General features: G+C 33.5%; 2 protein-coding genes across 2 annotated transcripts; one reads left to right on the forward strand and one right to left on the reverse strand.

Moving 5' to 3' along the window:
• Positions 1–1,213: 1,213 nt before the first annotated feature.
• LOC107811589 (protein neprosin) lies at positions 1,214–5,219 on the forward strand. Its single transcript, XM_016636551.2, has 7 exons — positions 1,214–1,793; positions 1,886–1,972; positions 2,105–2,317; positions 2,596–2,760; positions 3,474–3,527; positions 3,625–3,771; positions 4,573–5,219. Exons 1-7 carry the CDS (start codon positions 1,521–1,523, stop codon positions 4,948–4,950), a joined length of 1,317 nt encoding a protein of 438 aa, XP_016492037.2. The 5' UTR covers positions 1,214–1,520; the 3' UTR covers positions 4,951–5,219.
• A 1,736-nt stretch (positions 5,220–6,955) lies between these two features.
• LOC107811587 (arginine-specific demethylase JMJ20) lies at positions 6,956–12,736 on the reverse strand. Its single transcript, XM_016636547.2, has 9 exons — positions 11,223–12,736; positions 10,979–11,149; positions 9,817–9,979; positions 9,558–9,675; positions 8,937–9,006; positions 8,739–8,819; positions 8,044–8,100; positions 7,840–7,948; positions 6,956–7,501 (listed from the first exon to the last, which is right to left on the reverse strand). Exons 1-9 carry the CDS (start codon positions 11,430–11,432, stop codon positions 7,068–7,070), a joined length of 1,413 nt encoding a protein of 470 aa, XP_016492033.1. The 5' UTR covers positions 11,433–12,736; the 3' UTR covers positions 6,956–7,067.
• Positions 12,737–15,214: the final 2,478 nt, after the last annotated feature.

The following is a 15,214-nucleotide window of genomic DNA, read 5'->3' on the forward strand; positions in this document are numbered from 1 at the left end:
ATGTACAGCAGATGAAAGTAAGTGAAATAAGGACGTTGAGATGAATGTGTGGGCACACTAGGTTAGATAGAATTAAGAATGAAATTATTCGGGATAAGGTAGGAGTGGCCCCCGTGGAGGAGAAAATGGCAGAGGCGAGGGTGAGATTGTTCGGGCATGTTAAAGGATAAGCACATATGCCATAGTGAGGAGGTGTGAGAGGTTAACATTGAGGGGTAAGAGGAAGGGTAGAGGTAAGCCAAAGGAGTTTTGGGGAAGGTAATCAGGCGGGACATGGCGCAGCTTGAGCTGACCGAGGACATGACTCTTGATAGAAGGGTATGGAGGTTGAGGATTAAGATAGAAAATTAGTGGGTAGTCAAGCGTTTCCCTTTACTTTATTAGATTATTAGTATTAGTATAAGTATGGTACCTCTTTTATCCTTAGTTTGCTAGTATTGCATATCTCGTATTGTTATTACTTGCCACTAGTACTCACTTAGTGACTATTATTTCATACCTGTTATTGTTGTTACTTACTATCAGTACTTCTTTCATACTATCTATTGCTGCTTTGGATTTAGTTTTCGAAATATATTGTCTTGATATTACTTGCTATCATTGCTCTTTTCGTCTTTTCTTTAGCCGAGGGTCTATCGAAAACAGTCTCTCTACCCTTTCAGGGTAGGCGTAAGGCTACGTACATCCTACCCTTCCTAGACCCGACTTGTGTGATTACACTCGGTTGTTGTTGTTGTTGTTTTGAAAACCACGAGAATCTAAGCTCCCGTTTGGCCACAGATTTTGATATCTTATTTATTAAAAAAAAAAATTTGAAAAAATTATTTATTTATGGAATATGATCAAATTTTGAAATAAAAAAAAAAATATTTTTTCAAGTTCCCAAAATTTGGTTTAGGGTAGTTTTAGGTGAATTTTTTTCTTCCATCACAAAACTTCAATTTTTTTCTCAAATAAAATGCACGTTCAAATATTTTCTAATTTCCAAAAATTATTTTTTAACACCATTTTAAAAAAAATACTTTTTTCAAATTACAACCAAATTATATCCGAAGGTAGCTAAGTTTTTTCTGCTATCTTTTAAGTGCTTGTTAATATAGCATTAGAATAAAGAATTGGTCCTTACTTTTGACTAGAAATACTAATAGTGGGGTTAACAACCCTTACTTTATCATGGGTCTATTTTAATACAAACTCAGCCTGAACTAAGGTTCTGTGTGTCAGAACACAAAACCAAGACACACACACACAAAAAATAAAGAATCTGTAGGAGTAGAGTTATTTTTCTCTGTCAAATTGAGCCTTTAAAAAAACATAAACAATTTTGAAAATGGTGAGTGAGTAACCGTGTTTTAACTTACTCTTTGAATCTTTCTTCCTGTCTTCTTCCTTCTTTCCTTTTTATTTTGTATGGAAGATCAGGAAGTGTTTCTATGGACAAAATTCTGGAATAAACACTCTTGTTGTGTTGCTTCTTATCACAGTAGAAGACAACCTCAATACATACAAACACACAAGCAATGCTAACAGAAGAAACAATCAGAAAAGGACATCCCAAAATCATGACTTCTACTTCTTCTTCTTCTTCAAATTCAATCATTTTCTCCTTTGTTGCTTTCTTGCTTCTTATTTCCTCATTTAGTACTACTGTTCTCTCGGAGCATACTTTAAAGGGTTCAAGTCAAAACCTGCCGGCAAATCAAACTTTCCGGCCAAAGCAAGAATTGCTGAAACTCAAGAAAATAAGGTCTTACCTCAAGAAAATCAACAAACCAGCAGTCAAAACAATTCAGGTACTCTTCTTTTTTCTCTTTATCTTTTCAAGATTGCAGCTTTTCAAGTTTTCTTACAATTTTTTTTTTTTTTTGTGTTTTATTTGATGCAGAGTCCAGATGGGGATCTAATAGATTGTGTTTTATCTCATCTTCAACCAGCTTTTGACCATCCTCAACTCAAAGGAATGAAGCCATTGGTATTTTGCTAAAGAATACTTTAATTTCTCTCTTTAATTGAAACACAAAGTTAAAGGAACATTTTTTTTTCTTTTTCTGCTAAACCATGAAATGAAGGTGGGGTTTAATTTGATGTGTTTCATGCAATGCAGGAACCTCCAAAGAGGCCTAAAGCTAATGACTCTATGAATGAAATGAAAGAAAGCTTACAACTTTGGACAGTTTCTGGAGAATTATGCCCTGAAGGAACTGTTCCAATTAGGAGAACAACAGAGAAAGATGTCCTAAGAACTAGCTCTTTCCGAAGATTTGGTAGAAAAATTAGAAGAGGTGTAAGACACGACACATTGAGCAATGATCATGAGGTAATAATTAGTATATGCACATCAACTTTGATATTGTAAAAATTCATATTTATAAAAATTATAATTAAACACTTTCAAGATAAACTAGTGTTGATAACAGTCAAACAAGAGTCAAAATGTCACTTTCAAGATGCAAACAGCAACAGACATTGCCTTTAAAAGCAACGTAGGATTAGGACATGACAATTTTAATGTACTTAAAGAGAAGAGTGTACAATCTGTCTAAAGGTTTATAATTTGAATTCCAACAATGTGAAAATGTTTTCTTGTAATGGCAGCATGCGGTAGCTTTCGTGAATGGAGATCAATACTATGGAGCCAAGGCAAGCATTAATGTGTGGACGCCCAGAGTTACAGACCAATATGAATTCAGTCTGTCACAACTTTGGGTCATCTCTGGTACCTTTGGCAATGATCTTAATACCATTGAAGCTGGTTGGCAGGTATGCTTTATTCAAGCCATTAATTTTAAGTCCCAAGTACATGGTTTTACTTCTATGTCTCTCTCCCAAACGAAAATTAGGGTTATAAAAGAAATAGCTTTTGCACCTAAGGATATAGCCTAGTGATCAAAGAAGAGCGCCATTTTTAGTAGTAATAAAATACAGTCAAACTTGTCCATAACAATCTATCATCTATATCAACACTTCTTTATAATAATCAATTTTTTTTTGGAATCAAATTTTGATGTTACGTTATAATATATGTTCTTTATAACAATACTATAACATTCAAAAAATATTAGAACACACTATGCTATTATAAATAGGTTTGACTATTAACATTTAGGGAATTATTTTTTATAGTGAGTACTCGATTAATTAATTGAGTTGGACATAAATCATCACTATCGTCATAAAAAGAAAAAGAAAAGTTTTTTTAAAAAAATTCCTTGAAGTCCAATTGCAACCTACTTTATTCGTCTTTTCTTTTCCCCTTTCAAGTAAAGATATCATTATTGCTGCTAAGCTGTAACATCATCAGTACAATGCTTCATTTGAAAGTGAAACATCAGCTAATTTAGTTGTCATAACAAACTATATATATATCCATAAACCACAATGACAGCTAATATTTTTATATATTTTGGGTTGCTTTCTGAGTCAACAGAGATTTTAAGTTTGGTAAACTAATTAAGTGTCATGTTCTTTTTCAGGTCAGCCCAGAACTGTATGGAGACAACTATCCTAGGTTCTTCACTTATTGGACGGTAAGAGTTTTATTTTCTTCATATCATACATGTGCAAACATATTTTTTATATCGTCAATGCATAAAATTTAAATTTGTAATATAATTCAAAACGCAGACGGATGCATACCAAGCCACAGGATGTTACAACTTATTATGCTCAGGTTTCGTTCAAACAAACAACAGGATTGCTATGGGGGCAGCAATATCTCCAAGATCAAATGTCAATGCCAGACAATTTGATATTGGCATAATGATATGGAAGGTAGTATTTAAGTCCCCTTTAACTTTATTGTTTGCTGTAACATTTTTATTCTCCTTTATAACCTAAAAAAAAAGAATTTTTTATAGCTGTTTAGCCACCTCCTCGACCCCCCCCCCCCCCCCAAATTGCTTATCAAGTACGTTTCTCTTTTCTTTTAAGGGGTGGGGAAAGGGAGGATTGAAATTGAAAACTTAGTGGGGTTGAGGCATGCGTAGGGACATTGTCATTACCTGACAAAAACGCTATAGTAATATATTCCTTAGATATGGTTTTGTCCTCACGGTTTAATAATAGTTCTAAATTGCAAGATTCTCTTCTACATTGCTAAGAGAAGCCTTCGCTGAGTCAACTTCCCATTTTCCACTTCAATTTAAAATTCTATTTCCTTACTACCTGACACCTAACAACTTTTAGGGCTAACAGTTTAATTTGGAACTACTACTCTTCTTGTTTCCACACTTGTTTCTAATGTATTCTTCTTTTGCATCAATCTTTTTCTCCCTATGCAACATAACAAGTTTCGACAGAAATATATAGGATTTAATTTATATCATTTTATTTTAACATGTTATAATAGACAATATGCCTTATTTTTAAGAATATTATCCCAGTTTTTTTTGACAGTTACTTGTCTTTTATCTTTTTTATGTGACTGATATAGTAACTGTCAATATTTAAGATTGTTAAACTCAAATATATATAACTTGTTCAATTATCAGGAAAAATGTCTTTTCTTTAAATCAATACGATAAAACTTTACCTGCTGAAATAACTACAAGAACTAATTTGGCTTGTATATAGGACCCAAAGCATGGACACTGGTGGCTGGAATTCGGGTCGGGTCTATTAGTTGGGTACTGGCCAGATTTCTTGTTCAGCCATTTGAGAAGGCATGCAAGTATGATACAATTTGGAGGAGAAATAGTGAACTCAAGATCAACTGGATATCACACTTCAACACAAATGGGAAGTGGACATTTTGCAGATGAAGGTTTTGGCAAAGCTTCCTATTTCAGAAACTTGCAAGTAGTTGACTGGGATAATAACTTGATTCCTTTGTCAAATCTTCATCTCTTAGCTGACCATCCTAATTGCTATGACATTAGAGCTGGAAAAAATAATGTTTGGGGTAATTATTTTTATTATGGTGGTCCTGGAAGAAATTCAAGGTGCCCGTAAAGAAAAAATAATTTCATTTTGGCCTTGTAGAGTATGTATCCTGTTTTTCTCTATTTCCCTTTTTTTTTCTTTCTTTCTTTAAGTTCTTTGTGTCCCTATTTTGACCTAGGATTTAGAAGGTTTGAGTCATTTCTTAGATTTTTTAAGATAACAAGTTTGCTTTGCTCCAAAGAGCTCATCCATTACTTATTTGACCAATTATGAGCTGATCATGTAAATTTTGGCAAGAAGTTGATAGTATACCCTGGTTCCTATTGTATTGATTACAATTTACATGTCTGTTATTTTAATTTATTTTATTGTCAACTGATGGAAATGGTGTGTAGAAAATTGTACAACCACACCTACCGTAGGAACTTGGGAGTTCAAAGTCCTAGGTGTAATGACCAAAACAGCATCTTGAGAATCTCAATTACCCAATGTGTCTGTATCTGTGCCAGTGAGATTACAGATTTTGGCGTAGTTTCAAATAATTTTCTAGTAAGATGTTGATGGTAACGTTTAATGTAGATTTGCATGTGGGAAGCATAGGTAGAATACAACATAGCTGGCAGAACAGAAGTCCAACTTTTGAATCTTATTAATATAATAACATACTATCATCTACAAGACTTAAAACTAGCTTCCAGACAATTAAAGTTGAAATTTTATCGTAGCAAAAGTTGATACCTTATTTATTATAAATAAATATATTTTTAATAAAATATGTCCTATAGCTACATTTTAATTTTTATAGTAAATTTTTTATTTATGGTCACTTTCTATCTTTAAGCCATTAAATACGCTATGTATTATTTTTCACTCTCCCTCTCTCTTCCCTCTCTCCTCCTTTCTCTTTCCTCTTTCTTTCTCTTTTTCCCCCGGTTTTTTTCTCCCCTGCTTTTAGAAACTCTAGGAGGGGCTATGTTTCGCCAACGACAGATCCAGCCAGCGACCACTTCCCCCCTTCCTTGTTGTGTCACCCCTAACCCCCTCCTCCGGCCGGCGATTTCTTTCCCATACTTGTGTTACACATTCTAAATTTTTCTTAGATTTTTCATTGATTGTTCATGTTTGCCTTGTGAGATCTGAAGAAGTTCTGTCTCTAATTTCCGTTTGATCCTTTAAATTGGTGCTTCTTCAACAACTGTCTTCATTTAACCGGCGGCGACGCCCCACATGGCGACCTGGATAATGGTGGATTGGGGACGGAGTTTGAGGCTGAGGAACTTGAAGAGTCTGTTACTTTTTTTTTTTTTTCATTTTATTTCAAATGTATCTCGCTGTATTCCATGTATTTCATTGTATTCACTGTCTTTTTTTTTCATTGTATTTCAATGTATCTCGTTGTATTCCATGTATTTCATTGTATTCACTGTCTCACTTTCCATGAATGTATTCATATATTTTTTTAATTAATATAATTTATGTATTCATATGTATATATGTATTCAAATGTATCTGCAGTATGTATTCATATGTTTTTGCACTATAGATAACATGCTATACTTCATGTATTCAATGTATTTAACTGTATTCAACATAATTATATAATTTCAATATATAAATCTATTTGTAAAGATACCACTAAAAAAAGAAAGGATGGATTGAATCTCTAAAGATTGCTCTGGTTTTGGGGTATTTTTCGTTTGATGAGAAATTTTTCTATAACTAGAAATACAAATTGTTTGTTATAATTGACTTTGTTGAATTATATTAGGAGTCTATCGCGTTATAATTGACCTCTGGTAGAAGATTATCTATATCTGGTACAGTAGCAGCTTACAGAAGCAGCTTACACAACAAATATAGCTACATGAAGTAATTTAGTAAATGGTAGCTATATCAAGCTAATAATCAATAAAACAAGACAGGTTGTTTGTTGTGATTTTAATATAACTTATCAAGGCCCAGTCAACCCAACAAAAGCATCCAATACCAATGGAAACAATCAAAGTTCACTAATCAAGAACATGGTTTTTATCAAGAAACTATTACTATAACCGTAAATGCAAAGACAAGAGACTTGTTGCATGGATTTGGTTAATGTCCTTGTTATACAACATGTCAATGCCCAAGTCAAATGACAGAATGAATAAAAAAAAAGAATCATATTTCATATATGTATACAGACATTTCTAACCAGAAAAAGCAGCACCCAACTTGGTCAAAGCATCATCGATAAAGGTAACTAGGTCTTCAGAACTCTGAACTTGGGATCTAATCAAACTAGAAAACGTCAAGTCTTTACATTGCGATAATGCTTGGGTCACCTCACTTTGCTCATGTATCAATTCATATGTTTTCCCAACGGCAGCACAGAGCTCTATAAACGAGTGCTCCTCCAGGTTTTTCTTCAAATCAAGTAAAACACCTTGCCTGTCACCTGCATCTATAGGTTTCATTTTCACAGCAACACTTCTTATAGACTCGAGGTTGAAATATATGTGCCGAATAATTTCTGAGGATTTCTGGTTTGGTTCTTTCTTTCCATGTGCAAGTTTATGAAGTAGGACTACATTTGCAAAGGCAAAGCGCACAATGAAAATGAAGAAGTCGTAGAAATTCATGCCTACGATAGAAATGGAAGATAGCCAGGTTAGTCAATCAGAATTCAAACCATGATATCAAAATTGTTAGAACTATCCTAGGAATTAGAAAGAGAAACGTACCCAAGAGAATGCAGCTAGATTTATATAATATTTACGTACAGTAAGATAATTAAAGTTCTCCTTTCTTTAAGTGAGCTCACAAGGGAGTTCCAATAAAAGATAACAAAACCAAAACAGGAATTTCTTCAAATTGTCCTGTTAAAACTCAGTTACACACATGATTATTTAGTGGGTTACACCCCCCACAACCTCACATTATCTGAAAGGAGATGCTATAAATTTTTTAACTAGAGCGCACCTGTATTAGCTGCAAGGTTTCGCTGGCAAAGCTCCTCAAAATCATCACATCCCTTGAGGTCTTCGATGTATTCGCTAGCCTCATTGTAGTCTTTCAAAAGCAAATCCCACTGATGTCACATATAGATATGACTAGTTTCAGAAGAAAAAAAAATCACTCTCTGTGTAAAAGGCTTGTGAGCGCATTGAACACAACATTACTTACCACCCAAGATAAATTATATCCATTGAACCAGTTATGATTTATGGATATGGTATCCTCCTGCAATTCATGTTACATATTTGGATTTAGCAGAAATACAACCCATAGATCCTCGAAATAAATATGAGAAAGCTGTTCTCAAATGCATTTTCAGCTTAATTACATGCCTAGATGGATCTTATCTCCTTCCAACAGTCATAAAAATACGATAAAAAAGATCCTTCTTTTCCCCGAATCTACTGTCAAATGCTATGATAAACAGATCCAGAACAAATTATTGCAGAGTGTCTGCTTACCAATAATATGTAGGTAACCTATCCATCTTAAACAGTAACGTCCAGTATATTTGGAAGACATTTCATCTGAATCCAAGCACTTTATACTCATCTAATGGGTGATGATGTAACTAGGACTGCAACCACCTTGTTATTAGATCCCTTTCCGGAACTCAAGATTACAACCTTCCCACAGAGCGAATTACAGCTTTACTTGTTTCAATTTTAGCACTATAACACCATACGCAATATGTTCAGCTCTATAGAAAGTAGTGTAGTTATGACACTTTATTCTAATACCAGGTAAGCTACTCAAGTTTGTCAGTTGAATGAAAAACTGTACATTAATTTATACTCCATGAAGAAACACATGCCATAACAAATAAGAGATAATCATGTACTCCATGATTAAAGCGACAATACCAGATTATGAACTTGATGATACCAACCACTGGGCACGAAGATTACTTCATTTTCCTCTTGGGTGCACTCCCACCAGATAGCCTGAACTCATGATGGAAGTCAAAAACTGAATACTAAAAAAATTGAAACAACATTTTGAATCCCAAGAAAGAATTGCCGCAGAGACATACTACATAGGAAAAGTAATTAGTAACTTACCTTTTCAAATCCAGGAAATTTTGATTGAGAAACATCGGCAAAAATGTTATATACGGTACTTTTCATATTCCTGAGTCAACAAAGAGTATAAATTATGTGAACTGACAGAAAATACTAAGCATCATTTTCCTTGTTTCAGCAAATTGTATAGCAAAACAAGGAAGCTTTTGCTTCTAACCAATCATAAGTGGCATTACAAGTTAATAGCTATGAACAGCAATATGAAAGGGAATTCACATAAAAGTTGTCACACAAATGTGAAGAATTTGAATTTCACATTATTTTTGTAATGCATTGACCTAAGAAAACTGATAGTCATTTGCATATTCTGTGACAGCCATCTATATAAGATTGTGATATATGGAAAACCGTCATAAAATATTGGCAAACTTCTTTCGAGATTACATGTTTGAGTTGATATGGGACATCTGTTCTGGAGCTGGACAATAGAAACTTTCAGAGTTCAGCAGCGTACATCGCTTTCCGAGTCACTCAGACAATGTTTTCAAAACATTCACAGTTTCAACTTAATCTCATTTCCAAAGCCTAAGGAACAATGTTGGCAGGAAAAGGAAAAGGGTCTGAAGAAAGTCCATAGAAAACAAAAACATGTACTATCACCTGTCAAAAACCAAGTGATGTTGACTTGGAGGCAGAAAATACCACTGCTTTTTTCCACATACATTTGCCGACCAACTGTATGATCTGAATACATCAGCATGAAGAGGCGTCCATGTTCCTGCATCCATTTCAAAAATTCAAACACTTCGCCGAAAGTACTAGGTACTTGATTTGAAAACAAACTACAATTCATAGCAAGAGCCATGGAAAATAACAACCGTGTCTTACAATAAAGAATTTATCGCGTCTATGGTCAAACCTTTTGCTCCCATGTATACAAAGCGATAGTCAGAACAACTTATTTCATTTCCCTCACTATATGTATCAGGATCGTTATGCATACGAAATTTGTCAAGATAGAAATTCAGCCAGTCATCAGAAAAGTCCAGGGGAGTTCTGTATGCAATATACTCCGGATATTCCTAAAAAGAAGTTAGAATTTTTCAAAATCAGCAAGAGAAACAGGTTAAGAATTTTTTTGATAGGATGGACAAAGAAGGCTGGAGTAAGATGCATCTTTCAAAAGATGGGCAAAAGAAAAAGACAGAGATACACATTAAAATCCTACCTTATAATGTCAGTGTAATGTTGCGACTGAAAAAATGCAACTCTTAATCTCACTGTTATGATTGATAACTTGCAACATAACATGTAATAACTCATTCAGTTTCTGTGGAGTGTATTTTTCATCTTATGCTACATAAAAGTATCCCAATATATAAGGTCACGGACACAAAACCGAACACGTTAATATAGAGTGTATTTCTAATGAGCAAAGTAACAAGCTACCGATCCTTTTCTGCTACAATGCTGAAAAGAGATTTATCCGATTACTTAAATACTAAAACAAACATTATCATGGTGAAAAGGAGTACGACACAAACAATCCTTAATAAAAGAAAAAGGAATACAACTAGTGATGGGATTGGTATAAAAAGTAGACACCCTCGACACTATATTATGTGCTGGATTTAAACAATATGCTAGTTTTCTATATCAACTACGATTATTGGGGGTGTAGATAATAACTATCCACAAACCATTATTTAAATCATTCTACTTCAGGTAAGCTGATAGCATTTAGCATGATTCCTCGTTGTCTGAAAGGCCAAATCTTTTAATTTGGACACCATTTTTCTTTCTCAATAATAAATCAGTATTGCACTATTTCACGATAGGGGTTGAACAAACTTAACGAAATCAATTATCAAATGCATCCAGAAGGCTAGTTTTCCCCCAAGAATGAATTTTAACTGAAGCAACAAGATACAAAAAAAAAAAAAGATTCACGACCTTTGCTTTTTCGCATTTAGCAACAGGGAACAACCATAAGATACACTAAAAATTTTATTTAAGCGGATGAAGGTAGGAAATGTCTAATTTATCTATAATTTATTACTAGGCGGAGCCAAAGTTGATACCTTTACAAAATGCCAATCCTTCAGATACAACAAAGACCTGGCAGCAGCACCACTATCACTGTTACCACCATTATTAGCAGAAGAAAGACAAAGCCAATGATCAACGAATTCAGAAACAGTCATTTCTATTCTCTTCTGATCAGTGAACTCTCTGGTCCCACAATCCGCAACCTGCAAATCACCAGCAGGTGTGACCAGCGACCACAAACCCAAAAAAATATAATTCAAAAAAATCATATCTTACCTGAATCTTGGATTTCCCAAAATGGGAGGAGAAGAAGTGAAGATTCGGTTTTCCATTAGGAGAGACCCAATCGTTGCAAGCCCTCCAATCGTCCATAAGTCCAGTAAGAACCACAGGTTGGTTTTGGGCCATATATTTCTCCATAAACTCACCGTAACTTACTTCTCTTCCGTTCACCTTTTCAACTTTTCCTCCAATTTTCAATCCCATTTCTGTATGTTTCAGTTGCAGATTCTCCCTCGTCCTCCGTTTTACCCGTGAAAGTGGTCGACGCGGAATCTTGGTTATTCTCTAGTACTATACTAATACTATAGCTTCCTACTAGCTTCTATTATTTGGCTGTGATGGGCTTTAGTTAGTTCTAATAGAAGTCGATAACTGGGCTTTAGTGCTGATAGTTTAACGGAAAATGGTCAAAACTATCCCCATCCTTTACTAAATGGTTTAACCTCCGTTCATCTATTAGTCCAAAAATACACTAACTTTATTTTTATACCTAAAACTACCCTTCTTTTTAACGGCGCAGCATGTGGGCCTCACATTTAATGCGTTATCATATTTTTTATTGGGCCACGTAGCTCTTTGGATCAAACAAGATATGTGGGTATAATAATATCTGCCCATTTATTTGACCCGCCCCATTTTCTTACCTTTTATTTTTTGAAGGTTTTTTCTCTCTCTTTCTTCCTCCGTTGACTTAACAAACAAGCGGAAATTCAATGTGTTAATCCACCGGAGAAAACAAAAGAATTGGGTTTACTGTGCAAAATATGGAGTTTACGTTCAAGTTTCAAAAATAAAAAAAAGAAGCAACAGACATTTCAATGATACTAGCCTACTTCTTCTACTCTAAACTTTCAGAAGTCAACTGAATGTGCTTGGGTTTTTATGGAAGAAAGATTCACAAGTGTGTGACGCTACAAGATGATTGAGAAATTGAACGATTCATATAATGTGATTGAGTAAAAGCTCCGTCAAAGCTAATTAGGAGGGACTGGGTAATTCTCTGGCAGGTCTATTTGTCTTGTTTAACCCAAACAATCGTCCCACCGTTCTGTAGGTAAAATTCCGACACCGACAGAGTTGTCGGAGCATTTGTATCACAAGGGACAACCTCAGAAACTGACTTACCCGAGGCCTTGGACACTTCCACCACCTCCCCTTGATTATTTTCTTGAGTTTTAGACACACCTATGGACAAATACAAAGAATCTGACACCGGCAGATTCGTCGGAATAGCCACCAAAACTTCTCTAGCTTTACGAGTTGACTAGCAAATCCTCTTCTTTCCCGTGAAGGTTCGTCTCTCTTTTCTCTGACCTATCTGATTCCCATCCAACCAAAACTTCTCTGGCTTTAGGAGTCTCCTTTTGTCTGCCCCATTCGAGGCAAAAATTTCGAGTTCTGAGATAACAAAAAAGAAAAGAGAAAAGATTAAGAAAAAAGAAAGAAAATAATGGGGCGGGTCAGATAATTGGGACGGGTTAGGTTAATGAAGTGGATATTTGATTTCTGAACAAAACGAGCCATGTGGCCATATAAAAAAATGACAACACATTAAATGTGAGGCCCACATGCTGCACAGTTAAAAGGAGGGGTGGATTTAGGTATAAAAATAACGTGATGTACATGGACGGAGGGTATTTTTAAACTATTTAATAAATAATAGGGGTAGTTTTGACCCTTTTCCGATAGTTTAATAAGGTCTCGTTGGTTTGCACTAAATGTAGGTCTGAATCTTAATCATTCAGATCTCAAATATTAAGTACGTTTGTTTTTAAAATTTGAATCTTTATCATTAAGGTTTTTTTTACTTCACAACCACTTAGTGGGTCTTAATAGGTCTGTATAATTAAGATATATAACAAAGACTTAATTTCATTAAGATACTATCATCCACATTTATTATTAACTAGTGAATCTATCCGCGCTTCGCACGGTGATGAAAAATATCATTAAAGTCATATTTTAATTACATATGTATTCCATTCCATCTAAATTTATAAAAATATTAAACCCCAATGCAAGAATAATATATATAAAATAAAATATACAAAAGTTTATAAAAAATTAAATATATAAAAGTTTATATGGTCGCATGTCTTTAAGACTTCCAATTGGTGATGCCGAGGTGGTATTCTTTGACCAACTTTATTGTTTTTATATTTCGATAAGCTTTGAAATAAATAATTTCTCAAGGTTGATTGTTCTTTCTCAAATATTTAAATCTCATTTTTTAGATTTTAATGTATAATATCTAGCACAAAATCTTCATAATCATATAATACACATGTACGTAATATGCATTTCTTATGCTTTTCAAAGGACATGTCTAACCTCACAAAATTGATCGTTAAACATGAGTAACTCATCGAATTTGATATTCATTTTATTCGACTTCATATATCTTGCAACACAGCTAATGCCTAGTAGTATAATTAATTTTTTTCCAATATCATTCTCATAATCTTATTTTAACAATTATTGTTGGTACTTTCTATTAGCACATATTCGGGACCTAAACTGAATTAGTTAATTTTCTTTTCAAGAATATCAATTGTAAAATAGTAAAAAAATATTGTAATTCCCAATATAAAAATGACTATAAGTTTCGTTGAAACATAGCCAATACAAAAGCTTAACTCAATATATTCTTAATGAAAGCGAGAATTGAAGAAGGTGTATGAATGGCTAGAGGATAAGGGAAGAAACTTGCAGATAGAGCACGGTCCAAAAATACGGAATATGAAAGGTTGAAACCATAACAACCATTCTATTTACATTTATAGATAATCAACTAACAAACTTCTGCTAACAAATTTTTTATATATAATATTTACATCTATAAATAATCAGCTAAAGAATTTTAAAGAAATGTGAATTCTTTAATTTTACTACTTTTCACTAAAATAGGCATTTACAAAACTTCAGAAACCTATTACACTGGATAGAAAAAGCAAAGAAGCACATGTAATTACTCTTTTATGTTATTACATAATTACAAAATCTTTTTTGCTTCTCCCTTCCCATGGAGAAATTCAAAAGGAATTACCGAACTATTTACCACTGCTATAAAGTCAATTACTTGATGCTACTCCAATTCTCCTCTGAAGATTATACATTAACAAAATTTCCATCCAAGCAATTTGCAGATCATATCAATGTTCAATTATGTAGTAATTTTCTTACATTATAACAATCAAAAGTAAATCAGTAGAAAGGAAGATAAAAATAAAGTGCCGTTGAAACTTTTAATTCTTTCAATAAACTTCAAGGATTATATGATAAAAAACTTGTGAGAAGTTAGAATTAAAATTCAGAGTAGAAGAATGGTAAAGAAGTCGATTTATTGGTGCATAGTTATAACTAGGGGTATTCATGGTTCGGTTTAGATCGATTTTTCCCTAAAAAGAAACCAAACCACGTAAGTCGGTTCTTAAAATGTTGGAACCAAACCAATTAAGTCGGTTTTTTAGCGATTCGATTTTTGTCGGTTTTTATCGGTTTTTCGGTTTTTTCGGTTATTTATCAGTTTTTTTCTTATTATGAGACATACACTACCAAACACATATTCCGATGACTACATTTTCAACGTAACACTATCAAACCAATTGCTCTTTGAGAAATCTATCATTTACCATGATATATTGATGATAATTGAATCAAATAGTGATGAATAATTTAAGTACTCAATTAAAAATTAATTATTTTTAACATGAAATAATTCTTGTACTTAGCAAAAACAAACTATCAATCAAACTAGAATGTAAAGGCAAAGAATTAGATTATTGTAATACCAAAGAACTATACTTAAAATACAAACGACTAATATGTACCATAACATTTTAGAAACTTTATATAAAAATATACATATATATATATAAGTGTAATAACAAATTTAAATACCTACTTCTATAGTTGGTTTGGTTTGATTTTTTTCGGTTATTTTTTTATTAAAACCAAAACCAAATCAAATTTGATCGGTTTTTAAA

Source organism: Nicotiana tabacum, chromosome 4 (assembly GCF_000715075.1).
Source record: "Nicotiana tabacum cultivar K326 chromosome 4, ASM71507v2, whole genome shotgun sequence".
Classification (NCBI taxonomy): domain Eukaryota; kingdom Viridiplantae; phylum Streptophyta; class Magnoliopsida; order Solanales; family Solanaceae; genus Nicotiana; species Nicotiana tabacum.